Source organism: Eublepharis macularius, chromosome 15 (assembly GCF_028583425.1).
Source record: "Eublepharis macularius isolate TG4126 chromosome 15, MPM_Emac_v1.0, whole genome shotgun sequence".
Taxonomy (NCBI): Eukaryota; Metazoa; Chordata; class Lepidosauria; order Squamata; family Eublepharidae; genus Eublepharis; species Eublepharis macularius.
In genome coordinates, this window is record NC_072804.1 from 55,925,564 (window position 1) to 55,942,266 (window position 16,703).

The following is a 16,703-nucleotide window of genomic DNA, read 5'->3' on the forward strand; positions in this document are numbered from 1 at the left end:
GCAGGGCTTTTTTTCAGCAGGAACGCAGTGGAACAGAGTTCCGGCACCTCTTGGAAATGGTCACATGGCCGGTGGCCCCGCCCCCTGATCTCCAGATAGAGGGGAGTTTAGATTGCCCTCTGCGCCATGTGGCCATGTGGCGCAGAGGGCAATCTAAAGTCCCTTCTGTCTGGAGATAAGGGGGCGGGACCACCGGCTATGTGACCATTTTCACCGAGGGCGATTTAAACTTTAAAAAACTCCCCCCTTGTTCCACTGACCCAAAGTGATGTCATTGTGCCGTCCTGAGCTCCACCACTGAGTTCCAACACCTCTTTTCCCAGAAAAAAAGCCCTGACTTCAGGTGAACCATGGAAGCCCCCTGTGAAAACCCAAACTGGAGGATGCCTATTTGTCTCTGTATGATTTACTGTTCTAGCCTCAGCTTCATCCTATTTGTCTCTGGCAGGGGAGGACAATTCTGCATTGGCTGTGACTGGACCAATCCACTGCTTCCCAGTTCGGAGATCAATAGAGATCCTCAGAGGGGCAGCCTGGTGTGCCTCTGTATGTATAAAAAACGGTAAAAGTGCAAGCACCGAGTCATTACTGACCCATGGGGGGACGTCGCATCACGACGTTTTCTTGGCAGACTTTTTGTTACAGGGTGGTTTGCCATTGCCTTCCCCAGTCATCTACACTTTACCCCCAGGAACCTGGGTACTCATTTTACTGACCTTGGAAGGATGGAAGGCTGAGTCAACCCTGAGCTGGCTATCTGAACCCGGCTTCCATAGGTACAGAACCCCAATTTGGAGGCAAGGCCCAGAGCAATCATACCGAAATGTGGGTTGGGGTGCTCTGCTCACCTAGTGTCAGATGACTTTTTTCATCTCTCATACTCTTAAAAATAAACATTTTCAAGTATAAAAGAGTATTCCTTCCCCAAGGCTACTCTGTAATTGGTTTGGGGAGCAGGATTGTATCTTTTTCTCAGATGGGCCTCCTCAAACTCTTCCATGCATGCCAAGCACAATGGAGTAAGAGGAGAGAGATACAGCGGCTTGAATTTTGGGGTGGTGGTGGACTAATGGTGCATGAATAGAAGACAAATTTGTTCTTTATGGGGACTGGCACGGAGGGAAGACCAGCTCCTCAGGGTCTGCAAACTCACAACGGAGCCACTGCAGATAACTTGTAGTCTATCTACAGCAGATCCATTTCTCAGCCAACAAGATTTGGGGGCCTGGGGGACAGATGAAATTACAGGCATGTGTTATAGGAATAAATTGCATTTCAGAACCAGGGCTTAAGAGTTTGGGACCTCAGAAGAGACCGGAGACAGACCCAAATGCAATAAGGAAGGGCACAAAGACAAGGCAGAAGTCAGAGGGGAACCAAACAACAAAGCACTGCAGTTTGCTTGAAAGGAGGACAGCTGCTCCTGCTGTGTAGGCTCACTTTTGCTTCCAGTAAACAGGTCTGGCAGGTTTTGTGCTTGTTTCAGAGACCGGGGATGACAGCAGAGAGCCTACATGCCTGGAATCAGAGTTGTTGTCCAACCACTTTCCTGAGGAGTAGCAGCTTTCTCCAGCCTCAAAGAGGACCCAGATCACAGGCAAAGACCCCTGGGTTCCTTTTAGGAAAGAAGGAGGAGCAGCATCCAGATGCAGCACTTGGCTTTGGAGAAAGAGTCCACCAGCCCTTCCACGCTTTGGGTTCCTGCATGCTGGACAGAAACAAGAATGAGCGTGCATCTTTGCGCTCTCGTTTGCAATAATTTAGCTGAGCCAGGATAGGGGGAGGGGGAAGGGGCAGGCAGAGGCCTCCCAGCTAGGCTTTCCTGTACTGGGGGCGGCGGGAGGGGGGGGGGATGGGAGAAGTGCCGTGCGTTCCTGGGGATGGAATTTGGAAAGCACAGCCACTTTCCTGGCGGCGCACTAAGCATCTGGTTTTCATAAGGAGCTCTGTACTGGGCAGGCAGCTTGGAGCTCAGAGGAAAGAGACCGGCGGCGGCACACCAGAGAGGGAGAGGCACACAGACCAGAATTTATCCCCTTGAGCTGCCTGCTGGGGAAAGGGTGAAGATGGAATTGCTGAAATCAGTACTGTGGGGGGGGGGGTGTTGCTCAGAATCATGTCTTTTTTACACTTGCAACTTTTGTTCCAACCTACCAGGGTAGGCAGCTTTTAGAGTCCTAAAACCCTATTTTTCCTAGAGGAAACAAAGATGCTCTTCATCTCTTTTCCTAACCTACTACACCCCAGTTGTTTGCCAGCCACATTCACACACACACTGCACCAGGGCTTTTTTCCTGGGGAAAGAGGTGGTGGAACTCAGTGGGTTGCTTGTGGAGAAAATGGTCACATGGCTGGTGGCCCCGCCCCCTGATCTCCAGACAGAGGGGAGTTGAGATTGCCCTCCGCGCCGCTGGAGCGGCGCAGTGGGCAATCTCAACTCCCCTCTGTCTGGAGATCAGGGGGCGGGGCCACCAGCCATGTGACCATTTTCACGCGGTTCCGGAACTCCGTTCCCCCGCGTTCCAGCTGGAAAAAAACCCTGCACTGCACCCATCTCCCCCAAAACTCAGAACAACAATGAAAATCGTGCATACAGGAACAGCAAACAGACCACGGTTTTTAAGAGACCTGAATGTGGTTTGAGACATGCTGTCCCCTGTCCCCCATTCCACTGGTTCCAGACAAACAGTTTTTGCAGGTTTTAAGAACTGTACAAAACCCTACAAAACTTTCTTGCAAAGACGGAGGGAAGCACTCACAACCCAGGCAACCATCTGAGTTCTCTTTCATATTGCCAATAACACCACTATCGCCCGTCTCTAGCCTAGCTCACCAGGTGAGTCAAGGTGAAATACAGATCCACCAAAAGTCTCAAGGAAGTTAAGCTCCTCCAAGTTCTGAGCTTTGTTCCTGGGTCATTTTTTCCATGCTTCGTCGCACGGGGATTTGGCCAGCATTTGCTGCACTAAGAATGTAAAACGTGCAAGGAAGAGACGTTTCCTGAAAGCGCAACGAAGAGTCAGCATAGCTGGCCTCTGGGTTCAAATCTGAGACCACAAGAAGTTGGAAGCACAACTGGTGGTCCTGGCTTTGTGGGGCGGACGAGGGGCCTGAGCCCATCACCTTCCTTAGCGGCTGGTCAAGGAGGCAAAGGTACATTTCCACACAGACACACAAAAAGCACTGGATTTTATTTACAAAGAGAGAAGGAAAGAGAGGAAACATTGGCCTAGAAATACAAGACTAGCAGTGTGGGTTCCGATTCCATAATTTTGTGCCAAACTTGGGCTCCTGAGCAGTTAGCAGTACAAAACCATAATAAATACCTTTCCTTTTTTTTTTTTGAAAAAAAATGGACTGGATTAGAAAGGAGGAGAGGGAGAGAAAGAATGAGAGAGATTCCTGCCTCAGCCTTGGGCATGCAGCATCTGGGGAAAGGGGTTGGGATGCTGAGCTGGCCATCTCCAGATCTTTTTTGTTACCCTCTTCTCGGGGCAGAAGTGGAGATCAGTCCTGGACGGGAGCCAAGCTGAATGGAGATGTAGGGTATGTGGCTGAGAAGGGGACCTGCCAGGTTCCAAAGGGGTCTTCAAGCCAAAGGGAGGAGCAGGGGGAAACTGCAGAGGTTGCGGGAGACTGATGCCCCTCACACTGTTGTCATAACTTTAAGGGAGCCGGAGCGGAACCGCATGATCTTCTTCTTCAGGGCATGGGAGGCCTTGATCTTGACGAAGACCTTGGGCTGCCCGCCAGCCACCTTCCCGGGCCCAGAGGCAGACACGAGCTGTGGAGAGAGCTGCTGTGGCCACACGAGACCGCCACTCTCGTCTGTGTCACTGGAGGCCCCGCTACTGTAGGGAGGAGGCGATTCGCTCAGGCTTGATTCACTGTCCGCGTAGGCCAGACCCTCCTCCAGGCGGCACATGGGAGCTTGGCGGGCCTGCTCGCCCGAACATTCGGAGTCACTACCAGCATAACCGTACCCAACTGTACCTATCCCCTGCTGTATCCGGCGCGGCTCAACGGCACCTCCCGTAGACGGCTCCTCTTGACAGATTTCAGCCGTTGAGCGCCATTTGCGATAGCCACCAGCCGTGTGGCCATGGGGCCTCCGTTGCCGGGCCGGTTTTAGAGCCGTTTCCTCCCGCTCAGCTGTCCCATATTTGACTCCTGGTTTATTGAGGAGACTGTTTTCGGACTGCGAGCGGGCAGCCTTCCTAGACCGGGGAGAGCTTTTTCTTCCTGCCCCCTTCCTGCCCACCGCCTCACCCCCTTCTTCAGTAAAGCGGCATTTCTTGGGGGGTGCCGACACTCGGGGGCGCTCCCTTGTGATCGGAGGGGCCCTTTCTGGTGAGAGCTCCATCGAGCGGCCCTTGGTGAGCGGCGGGGGTTTCTTTTTGCCGGCACGGTGAGCTTGTTGGGCCCTTGTTGACTGTTGGGCAGGGATATACTGAGCTTTCACCATTAAGCAGGCCCCATCCTCAGACTCATAAGAGACGGGGTCGGGGCCGTTCCGCCGGGAGACTCCGTCCTCTCCATCCGGCAGAGGGGATGGCGGGTAAGCAGCCTCGTATTGATCCACAGAAGTAGGCCTCGCGTGGGCGAGGGCGTGCAGCTTGGGGGGTTTCTTGAGGCTGGAATGGGGTGGACTGTAGTCCTCTGCCGCTGCCTTGGCAGCCAAAGTCCTCTCCGCAGCCGCATCCCACGAGGACCAGATGCGTGTGGATGCCGCGGCTCCGCCCTCATGGCTGCAGGGCGAAGGGGTGCTGCTGCCTCTTTCCATGGCCGGAGGGTGCTTGCGTTCTGCCGGAGGGGGAAGCAACTCAGCGGGCCTCTTGCAGAAGCTGTTCTGCCTGACCACGTTGCTCTTGGCGGGGGCAGGAGGTTCTGAGCCGAGGCTAGTCCGGGGTTTGCTGCCTCGCACCAGCTGGCTGCGGCGACGGATGAGGCGCGAGATGTAACTTTCCACCTTATGGCAGTGCGAGGCAGCCTCTGAAAAGAACTGGAACTCATTGCCGTAGGCGTCCAGGCTTCCCTCTTGATCAGTTGGGTAACCCAACGCCTGGGAGGCAGCTGAAGAGAAGGCAGGGTCCTTGTACAAACGGCTCCGGATTAAAGGGTTCTGCAGGGCTACGGCGTGGAGAGGGCTGGGGTACAGGAACGGGTCTGGCGGGTAGCGAGTTGACAACGGCTCCGTGGTATGGTCCTGGGAACTGGAGTAGGGGGCAGAGAATGAGCGAGGCACCTTGCTACGGCTGGCCCCGTCTTTGCTGCTATTCGCCACGTCACCTGCAAGGGGGTGGGGAAAGAGAGAGACAGAGGGACACTGGCTGAGACTTTTGCTGGGGACCTGGGAACATTATCACGGTCTGGCAGCGTTCAAGGTTCCAACAGAGGTAAGGGGTGCCTTTCAAGTGGTATTGGAGGGACTGCTGCAGTGTTTAATTGATCACTTAATTAGCAGGCATCTTTTAAAATTCTCTTTAATACTTGCACACACCCAAAAACATAGGTAGGTTGCATAGGCCACTGGAAAGGAAGAATCCCCCTTCCTTCATGCCCAAGAGGGAATTCCTCTTTGAGACAGAAGGCCGCTCTTAGTGCATGCCTCATCAAAAACACAGAAGGCATGCTTTGCTTCCTTTTGCTATTCTTGCTTTTGTTCCTATGCAAATATGTGCAGATTTAATCTATTGAAACTCAGATGATAAATTGACTGAGATGTCTTTTGCAGGCTCGGAATAACCTTATTTTCCACTGCTGCAGTCTCAAAAGGCCCAGTATCCCACAGCTTTTTCCCACCCACCCTACTTTTTTCTTGGGTGCCCACCCTAAAGAAGGGTCTTCCTTCCCTGCACACACACTAAACCCCCATTATTTCTCTTAACGGCAGCCATGCCCACCTCCTGATGAAACACGCCTCTCTGTCTTGGAAACTGTATGGCAGCATGGAGGATTCCACCAAAGGGTTTTCAGGTCACAGCAGCAGCTTCTTTTCCGGAAGCCGAGCAAATCTACCCCTTCTCCCAGCATCACTGGGGAGAACATCCCTCAGGGAGACCACCGTATCTCCCCAAACTGAAGGGCTACAGGAATTATGCATACATTCCTGCCAGGGAGTAGGAACACACACGCCCCTCAGTCAAACACTGCCCTCACTGACTCACCCACAGATTTGGGGCGCTCACTGGCATAACCAATCCGGGAGTAGGAACCCGAAGCCGACGGGAAACTGGAAGAGGAATCGCCAAGCCCAGACGCTGGAGAATCGGAGGTGCCAGCCGATAGGGGGCCCTCATAAAAACCTGGGGGAGAAGTGAGATCCGTGATTTTTTGTTAAAGAAGTTATTTCTACCTGTTACTTGCCAGCCAAGCAAAGGGGCCAGTTCCCAACTGGTCACTCAAAAGCAGGGTCAGGACATTTATACGGCCCCTGGCCTGCAGAGTGAGAGCCTCGCTACAAGTGACATCTTACACGTGAACGGCACTTGATCATTTTCGCAAGTCTTTCTGGGAATTGAAGTCCCTCACCCCCACCCCTTTTCTTTCTGTTCCTTCCCCTCTCTGTTAGAATGCCTGCCTGAAGAGACGGAGAAAGCCTGCTTCTGCAAATCACTCCTCCAGTCACAAGCCTGCTCTCAATGATCTTTGGGGGTGGGCAGCTGCAACTTTCTCAGCTTTCTCCAGAGCATCTCCCCCCCAGCAAGACGATTAGCAAAGCTGCAGCTGCCCGCCCCCAAAGATCACTGAAAGGACACTAGGACTTCACCGACATGTCAGCTTTCTCCAGAGCACCCCCCACCCCCTGGCAAGACAATTTGCAAAAGCTGCTGTTGCCGTAGGCTTTCTCCGTCTCTTCAGGCAGGCATTCTAACAGAGAGGGGAAGGAACAGAAAGAAAAGGGGTGGGGGAGAGGGACTTCAGTACCCAGAAAGACTTGCGAAAAATGATCAAGTGCCGTTCGCGTGTAAGATGTCACTTGTAGCGAGGCTCTCAGAAGCAAGATACTTCCTGGAACCCAGGAGAGAGACATTCTTGCTGCGACCTTTGGCTCCCGCCCCTACCTGAGCTGGGCCAGCTGTCCGTCTCTGTTGCTTCCCCGCCCATCTTCTCAGGGTAAAGTCGCAGCAGTCCCAGCTGCTGTTCCAGCTCCCACATCAAGCCAGGCAGGGCATCCTGAAAAGTAGAAAAAGAAATTGTTTCCTCCTTAAGGATCAAGAATTTCTGTCTCCTGCTTCATTGGAAGGAATCTCTCCCTGCACCAAAGCCCCTCTTCCCTTTGACCAGGACCTCTGCAGATTTGCAGTTGTGCGGTAAAGCGGAGCAGTGAATGCAGAATCCAGGTTCTACAGAAACCAGAAATGAATAACTAAAAAAAAAAAAAAGATAATGCAAGATCATAGTCGTTTTCATAGCACAGAACAATAGCAAAATAGTCCCAAACTATGCATGTGTTTTCATGGTCACTGCAGCCTGATTTGCCCAGTTTGGCCACAGCTCTTCAGTGCTTGGAAGCGTAACAGGGTGGCTGTAATCAGTACATGAACGGGAGACCATCGCTACATGGAAGAAGGCAATGGCAAACCCCCTCTGCTCATCTCTGACATGAGTCAGCTGTGACTCAAATGCATGTTCTTCTTTCATGGAGTGTCTCTACACGAGACGCCTTGGTGTGTGTTCATCAAGTGTAGGGAGACACAGTGTTAGCTGGGAAGCATAGTTTTAAAAGGTAGAGCCGGCAGAGAGCGCTCCTCAGAGGGTTTGTTAATTTCATCTTCGCTTCCCTGAGGCTCGGTCAATTTTACCTCTCCAGTAAATAACTGTGTGGGGTGGCAACCCGAGGGCAGCGAGGAACAGAAATGGGATGGAGCTGCCTTCCAGAGCCAGGCTTGGAACTGGAGAAGTTGTAATGAGCTGAAGTTTCCCTTCTTGCATTTCACAGCCCCTTCACACAGCTTCAGTGTATAGCAAAGCCTTTGCCAGTTTGGTGTAGTGGTTAAGAGCACTGGGACTCTAATCTGGAGAGCTGGGTTTGGTTCCCCACTCCTCCACTTGAAGCCAGCTGGGTGACCCTAGGCTAGTCACGGCTCTCCAGAGCTCTCTCAGCCCCGCCCACCTCACAGGGTGATTGTTGAGGGAACTATAATAACATACTTTGTAAACTGCTCTGAGAGGGTGCTAAGTTGTCCTGAAGGGCGGTATATAAAATCTAATGTTGTTGTTGTTATTGCCCTACCACCAGCTCTGTCTTTTTAAACTACCCTTCCCAGCTAACATTGCATCTCCTGGCACATGTTCTTCGTGTGTCAGATGTAGAGAGACTCATGGTCATACACTGAACAGGAAGAATGCTTGGTTGTGAAGGTCCTCGTGGTGCGTCTTTTGCCCTATTCAGTAAATTTATAAATTCACTCCCCAGCCCGCGTCGCTTGGGCCTTCCAGCGGGCCTGAAACTCTGGAGAACTTCTCCAATCACAGTAGACAAGCCTGGGTCAAATGACCCCTTTTCTGACTCCGTATAAGGCAATTCCTTACCTCCCGGAGAGTTTCCCCTTCCTTTACTGTGGCAAAGAGTGAACCCTGCCAACCAGGCGGGCAGCGTGTTAGGGACATAGGATGGGAGGAGAAGGAAATGGCGGCTGTGGGGCGACATTTGACCTCCAGACAGACGGGTGCGCAAGGGACAAAAGGGCCTCATTTGGGACCGTCGCTCAAACTCCTGTCTGGAAACAAAGGGCAAAAGTCTCACCCGCCAAAGGAAAGGGTGGGGGAGTTTGTGACGGGTACTCTGGAAGACTAGAGCTGGTTATGTTGATGAATGAGAATCGTAGAGTTGCCAAGCTCTAAGTGGGGGCTGGAGATCTCCTGGCATTGCAACTAGTCTTCAAGCTACAGAGAACAGTTCCCCTGGAGAAAACAGTAAAGAGTCCAGTAGCACCTTTAAGACTAACCAACTTTATTGTAGCATAAGCTTTCAAGAACCACAGCTCTCTTCGTCAGGTGCATCTTTCGCAACTACACGGCTAACTCCTCTGGATCTTTGACCCTGGAGAAAATGGCTGCTTTGGAGGATGAACTTTATCGCATTATACCCTCTTAAGCTCCTGCCTCTCCTCAAACCCCGCCCTCTCCAAGCTCCACCCCCCAAATCTCCAGGAACTTTCCACGCTGGAGCTGGCAACCTAAATTTGGGTTATCAACTCTCACAAGTGCCCCCCTGTATGGGAAGACATTGTAGCAACTGAATACACTGGCCAAGAAACCAGGAAAAGAAGTTGTTGTGGAGGGGTCCTTGACACCGCATGACAGAAATTAGAAAAATTAACTCTGCCACGCTGATTTGCATGATTAGAGCCTGCCGTTTGAATGTGGTGCAAATTAGCTTGGGTGTAATTTGAAAGGGTCATGGAAAGGGCACACAACCTCCACTTCTAAAGCGGCATGCATTTAAATGAATTAGCCAGGGTGAACAAGAAGGGAGGGGCCTTCACTTTGCCCCCACAGAAGGTGGAAGAAATTGGTCAGGTGAGATTTCACTCCAGAAAGAGACGAAGTGGAGGTAGCTTTCTGGGCTGGAAAAAGATCCCAGAATCTAAGGGATTGGAGAGGCTGAAGGGATTATTCTGAATGGATCACAAACTGGGAAGCCATAGGGTAAAAGAGGAGCGGGCTTGAGGAAAGGGGCAAAGGAGAGGGGGGCTAAATCTCACAAACTAATTCAAGCTGATCATCTAGTGACTCGGGTGTCCCTGCTTAACGTGCCAGAGAAAGCTAGTGTGGTATAGTGATTAGACAAAGTCTGAGATGACATGGGTTCGAATCCCCATTCAGCCATGACATTTTACAGGGTCATTTCAGGTTAGACACTTAGGCTCAGCCAATCTCACAGGACTGCATGCAACCTTTGGGAGGCGCTGGGCTAGTTTCCCCACACCTCAGAGTCACTTTACTTTCCACTAGGCACTCCGCTCCAGCCGCAATCCTTGCAGTATCTCTGCTCCCCTGGCCATACATCATTGCATTGGGACAAGAAACTCCACAGCAGAAGTGAAAACACACAAAGGTGCAGCAAAGGGGAAACTAAAGCAAGAAGTGGAGAAGGCAGAGGCAGGAAGGAAAACCTCTCTTGGGTATCTTTATATGGCATCTTCTGCAACCCAGGAGGAGAGCAGGGTTCCTCTGCCCGTCTCCAAAACCCGGACTACATTACGCATGCTGATAATGGTATTGCAAGCGTGTGGGGAAGGTCATTTATCACTTCGCTTGTCCCAGTCAGAGCAATGCCCAGCCCCTTCTCCGCTGGGAATTCTTTGAGCAGGGATGGATAGCCAATGAATAATTTAAGCCCTGGATATTGTCTCTGACCGGGACCGCCTGAAGGTGCCAGGGAATAAGACACACTCCAAGACTTGGAGAAGGACTGCGGCAAGAGCAAAGATGCCCCAAACAACTCTCTCTTTGCTGCCTCCAGACTAAGGCCATTTCCACACATGTTGAATAATGCACTTTCAATGCACTTCCACAATCCTTTAGAAGTGGATTTTTTGTTCCACACATGGAAAATCAGTTTCAAATGTTCACTAAAGAGTATTGAAAGTGGATTATCCAACGTGTGTGGAAGCAGCCTTAACCTTTCCAGGTGCTTGCACAAAGGGAGAACAGCCTGGCTTACTGTTGAGCCTGAGGCTGATTCCGCACACGTCGTATAACGCACTTTCAATGCACTTTATCAATCGTTTGAGGTGGATTTTTTGTTCCGCACACAAACGATCTATAAAGAGGATTGGAAGTGCATTATCCGACATGTGCGGAATCACTCTTGAGTCTTGAGCCTGTCTGCTTCCAGTCTCCAGTAAAGATGTTTATTATAATAAAGAGCTGTTAATCTCGATATGCAATAAACCAGGCATCTGATAGTCACTTGAGTCGCATTACTACTTATAGGTTTTGAAGCTGAACCAATAACAGACCGGTTGTTCCATGTACTGGTTTCATTTTAATGTTGACAGATTGGACAGCCCGGCAGGGTTACTCTTCACCATCAGGGTTCTGACGCGGAGTGCTGATTTTTTAAAATTGTTATTGATTGTCTTAATTGCTGCTCAGATGTCGGGATCTCTCAGGCACCGTCTTTGCTTTTATGTTAATTGGTCTGATCAGACGGACCAAAGGCAGTGGAAAGGCAATCACCAAAGGCCCTTCTTCTCAGCGTGCTCAGAGCGGGTGTGTGTCTCCCTGCCATTTTTTACTACACATCCTGGGGCTCAGGCCTGCCATTCAAAAAATAAATAGCATCTAGGGATAGGCTATGCAGCAAGTCTAAATACAGCTTAAGCACTGGGGAAGCAGCTGTCCTTCTTCCAGCTAGGGACCCCAAGCGCTATTTGGGAGAGGAAAGATCAGAAAATTTTTTGGGTTTTTTTTGCAAAGATCACAGATAGTAGACCAAATCTCTGTGACCAGATGGACCCTTGGGACCCCTGTTAATTCATGCCTGCCCCCAATTCCAGCCGCCTATCATCTCCAGCAGATAACAGCAACTTCGCTTCCAGCCTGCCCAAATGTGGCCGTCAAAGGAAGCTCTTTTAAAGTCTCCTCTTTCCCCTCCATAACAAATGGATTTCTATCCATGTAAATTTCTTTTTTCCCCATCCTGTCTTGCTGAGCTGAGGCCGCTGTTCTTATGCCTATAAATTTCTAATCCCTTTTGGAATCCCTTTAAACCCAAAGCTATCTGGCCGCTAAGAAGCGCCAATACCCACAAACATTTAAATCCATGCAAATGAGGTTTACGGAGCCAATTGCTGGCTGAGGTTATGGCAAGGCTTTTTAAAAAATCGCATCCCATCCATAGATGTTAGGAGATAATATGGTGTGATCCCTCCCTGCTTTCATATCTTGGGGCTGGGTGGGCAGAATCACCCCTAATTTCTCACCTTGTTCTAAATATGTTTAAAAAATAGCAACAAGGCAGTAAGGATACAGTATTACACAACATGCCAAAATGTTTGAGACTTTCAGCCAGCGTTTTCAGCTAGCTTTCATTAAAAAGAAGGGACATGTTTCTAGTCCTTATGGAGACAAAAAAAATAAAGTGAATGGGCAATGATTGACGAGATCTTCAGAGCTAAGAGAAGAAGTGTGGTACCTGGGTACCATTTTCCAGTGGTTGGGGGTGGCACAGTGGGTATTCAGTGTTGTGCATGCCCAACAATTCCAAAGATTAGGAAAAAATCTTATTATGATACTACTTTCCATAGCCAAATCTGTTATAGCCTCTAACTGGAAATCAAACCACCCACCATCAATTACGATATGGCAAAGTCGACTATGGGAGTATTTCATTTTGGAAAAGCAAGCAACTTGAAACGTCTAAACATAATGAGCACTTTTTCAGCCAATGGCTACCCGTCCTTGAATTTCTTACTGACAATGAATCAACGAACCCAACGTCTAAATGTGGATTAATTTAAAGCATTAATATCTTTTTGAAGTCACTATCTAATAAATGTTATCAACTTCAAGTATTGTCCGGTTATATTAAGTTGTTTATCATGTTTGTCTAGTCTATATATCTATTTATCTCTTAAAGTGTAATGTTGAAATTGTTAGTTGTTCTAGCAAATGAGTTGGTTGGTCTGTTTGATTCTTTGTATTATATAAAAAATCTTTTTTCCCCTTTAGAAAAAAATAAAATAAAATTGTAAATGGGAAAAAATTATGCATAAATTATACATTTACTAATATCTAACCATATCACCAAATTTGAGTTACTTTGGCACAAAATTTTATTGGTTCTGAGCATGCAAAGATGAAGGATTGCAACTCAGTCATAAGATTTGGCTTTGCACACAGAAGGTCCCAGCTCAGTCTTTGGCCTTTCCAGTTAAAGGACTTAGAGCCAAGCTACAAGTGACACCTTACACAGGTTGGACACTTGTCAGCTTCCCTCAAGTTTTGATGGGAAATGGTTTTACAGCTTGGCTCTCCATTACAGCTGCAAGACCAGGACGCCTACATTTCCCATCAAAACTTGAGGGAAGCTGACAAGTGTCCAACCTGTGTCAGGCGTCACTTGTAGCTTGGCTCTCAGCTCCCAGGAGCTACAGGAAAACTCCCCCTTTGCCTGAGACCCTGGAGAGCTACAGTCAGACAGACAGAGGAGACATTCCTGAGCTAGACAGACCAAAGATCTGATGAGAAGGCAGATTTTTCAAAGACGTTCACTGGCCTGGATGCACCCAGAGGTTATACTCTGTTTTAGTCTCGGAAAGGGCACCATTGTATCTTTGCCTTTGTAGATTTTCAGACATTTTGCTATTCATAGACCCTCAAAAAGCAAAAGAGAAAATCCTCTTCACCAAGACAGGGCCACCCAACCCTCGGTCTCCTCCCCTTGTCAATCTCTCCTGGTATCAGCAACTGCAAACTCCGAGTTCAAATCCAGCCACCTGAGTAGGGCTGACTGCTCCACCCTGAGTTGGGCAGAAACAGTTGCAGCTGACCAGAGACCACAACACACCACGAATGCATCTGTGCACGGCCAGGGCTTGTGCGAAGGCATTTTGATGCTGTCAAGAAGCTGTACTACATACTCTAAAGGTCAATGGCAAGGGATCCCTTGCAATACTATGCAGCGGTTGTGGTTTATTAAATTTGAGAGAAACTCTCTCCTTTTCTCACCCAATGCTGCTTGATGCATCAGTAGCTTCAGGGACAACAAATGAGCTTCTTCATGCAAAGCACAAAGCTGGGCTTACGGAACTCATTGCCACTGGATGTGCGGAAGAGCATTAGCACAGATAAGCTTTAGTTTTTTAAAAAATGATTGGACGCATTAATGGAAATCTGTCAATCAATGGATATTGGGCAAGACAGCTCGATGGAACCCCCAGCCTACCCTTAACAGGAGGGGAGGGCTTCTGGCTAGACACTGTTGGAAATAGGATGCTGGGATCGAAGGAATTTTCACATATTATTTTGAACGTGGAAAGGGGCTACAGCCATAACTAACGGAAACCACAAGGGCAGTTTCCTGGCACCACATCTAATTCCCTGCTGCTCTCCAGGGGCCCAATGACCAAATACACAATTTTCTCTATATTCCTTCCACTTTCTCTCTCCCTCATAGCTTTGCCCTGTTCCAAAAATATACTGGAAGTCTAGAATGAAGAACAAGCCCCCTCCCCCTTAGATATTGAAATTAGGATGAATTAGGAAATGAGCTGATATCTATTTGCCTAATTTAAACTGAGCAGAAATTCTGGATGTGTTGAATGCATTGAAAAGGTTTGGGGGAAATAAGCGCCAGAGACCTCAGCCCCTTCTCTTCCCCCTGCCCTGTGAAATTTAAATCTAACCTACTTTTCACCTGAGATGATTCCAGCTGCAGCTACGATAATCAGGCAAGCATTTCTCAAGGGAACAAATGAGATAACTTCAAAGCCAGAGAATTTAATAAAATAAAATAAAATCCTATTTGTGCTGCTGTGACTTTATTCTCCTTTGGAAGCACAGGCTGATATTTGATGGGAGTTTTTGGACCCAGAGCACGTATTCATTCAGTAAGAAGCAATAAACCAGGGGTGGAGGCTCGGGTTCCATTCAAATATCATCTTTGTGGTATGCAATTACTTTCTCACAGTGCAAGATTTGGGTCCAGAAGCTTCTTAAAGACCAACTAGCTTTCTAGGGTATGAGCTTTCGAGAGTCAGCCTTTGCATGTTTGAATCACGTGAGAGAACCACGGCAGATCCAGTAGAGATCGGCACAAACCTGAATATGAACCAAAAAACCCCACGAACCAGCCTGGTTCGTGGTTCGCGAACCAGTGGCTTGTGGAAGCTAATTTCCACGATCTGGTCTACTGGTTTGTTTGGTTCGTTTTAAAGGGCAATCCCCCTTTCGGTGCCACTGCAAAGCGGCAGGGAAATGGCCATTTCAACTTTTCCTGCACCTTGCAAGCAGCAGGGCCCTTTAAACTATCAGTTGGCAGGTGGCAGGGGGGGAAGCCCACAAACCCCAGCCCCGGCTTTGGGCTGCTGAAAGGGCCCTGCCGCTTGCAAGCGGCAGGAAAGGGCTCTTTAAACTATCAAATTCCATTTTCCCTGCCACTGCTAAGTGGTCGGAAAGGGGCATTTAAATCCCACGAACCAGTTCGTGAACTTGCCCCAGTTCGTGGGGGTTCCTGGTTCATGAAAATGCCATGAACCATGAACCACATGGTTTGGTTTTTTTGTGGTTCGTGACCATATCTAAGCTCGTCTGGGATACCGTGCATGATCCAAACATTACCAGAGTAGCACAGAATCTCAGCACACTTTGTGCCTGCCTTGCAAGACCTTAGATGTGAGAGGCCTTCTGCTCAGGATTAGCAAAGCTTCGCAGTCGCTTCCTTTGCTAGGAGGCATTGTCTAGATTCTCTATTACAAAATGCTGTATATCCCTCAACAGGGCCGATTCCGCACGGCTTACCTGAAGCGGGGACGTTGCGGAACATGCTGGCAAAAACGCGAAAAATCACATTTTCTAGCGCGAGTTTTGCTTTGCTAAAACCTCCTACAGGGGAGCTTGGCTTTCTCCTGCTTGAGTGTAAAAAAGAGTATATACTAGGGAATTCAACACAGGATTAGTTGCCTTTCTTGCCCTTTCCCCTGTATTTTAGCAAGATCTTTCAAAATTTAATTTGTTTTAAATGACAGATGATAGATAGATAGTTTATTTTTCACGGTCAATGACCAGCAATTAAAAAAGATACCAATAGAAGGTACCGCAGAAGGGAATAAAACATCAATAAAATCATTCGCAGTACATGGGTACAATAGTATAAACTTTAAAATTCTTGGTGATACAATAAAATCATTCACTTAGACACTAAGGATTTCCTGATCCTTGAAGCAATCCAGCCAAATTTGGTTACCTGGTGCGTGATCTTAGGGTGTCTATCTGAAAAGAAACCCCTCAGAATGCATATCCTTTGGCTACGGGTAAGGGGCAAAGTTGAAAAAAGAGGAAGAGATTTGCGAAGATTGCTATACACCTTGCAATCAAATATAATGTGTTCTAATGATTCTATCCCTTCCTCACAGCAGGGACAAATCCTTTCTTCATAAGGGATTTTTTAAAACTTCCCTTCGAGGACAGCCGAGGGAAAAACATCCAGATGCATTTGTGTAAAAATTCGTCTGTACTCTTGATTTAGTAGGTTGAGGAGATAAGGCATAGGCGTTACCCTATTGGGGGGCTCCAAAAGATCTCGCCTAAATGACAGAGGAGTATTTCTTCATTAATCATCTCTTTTTTAAAAAAGCAAGGTATACAGATCTGCAAAACTGCTTTGAGACTGAGTTTTGAGATGATACAGGCACCAACCAGTCCGTGCTGTGCATAACACACTTCTGCTACTAGTGCAGATAACTGGTTTTTCCTTTCAGCCCTGGAGCAAATACGGACTATCCGAACAGGCGTCACGCATAACCTGATCGTATCAGAGTCTGCCTGGCTCTACTAGATTGTTCCAACCCCCCAGCCCCCGGTGACCATCCTCTTCAAAATCAAAAGTGGGCAGCAAGCCTACCAGACACTTACCATATCTTCCCAAACGATTCCCTGCCATTAGAAGGGATGAATACTTATGGTTGGTTTGTGGTTTTTGTTTTTCCATGAAAGGAGAGATTTGTTTCCTCCAGGACATTAAATTTTTG

At 48.6% G+C, this 16,703-nt stretch overlaps 1 protein-coding gene across 1 annotated transcript in view; it reads right to left on the reverse strand.

Moving 5' to 3' along the window:
• Positions 1 to 3,646: 3,646 nt before the first annotated feature.
• DACT3 (dishevelled binding antagonist of beta catenin 3) overlaps positions 3,647 to 16,703 on the reverse strand; it is a 35,224-nt gene continuing 22,167 nt past the window's right edge. Inside the window, exons 2-5 of the mRNA XM_054998961.1 lie at positions 7,065 to 7,176; positions 6,168 to 6,305; positions 4,313 to 5,289; positions 3,647 to 4,264 (exon numbers count right to left, since the gene is read on the reverse strand). Coding sequence (XP_054854936.1) covers positions 3,647 to 4,264; positions 4,313 to 5,289; positions 6,168 to 6,305; positions 7,065 to 7,176 — 1,845 coding nt within the window. The remainder of the gene's footprint in view (positions 4,265 to 4,312; positions 5,290 to 6,167; positions 6,306 to 7,064; positions 7,177 to 16,703) is intronic.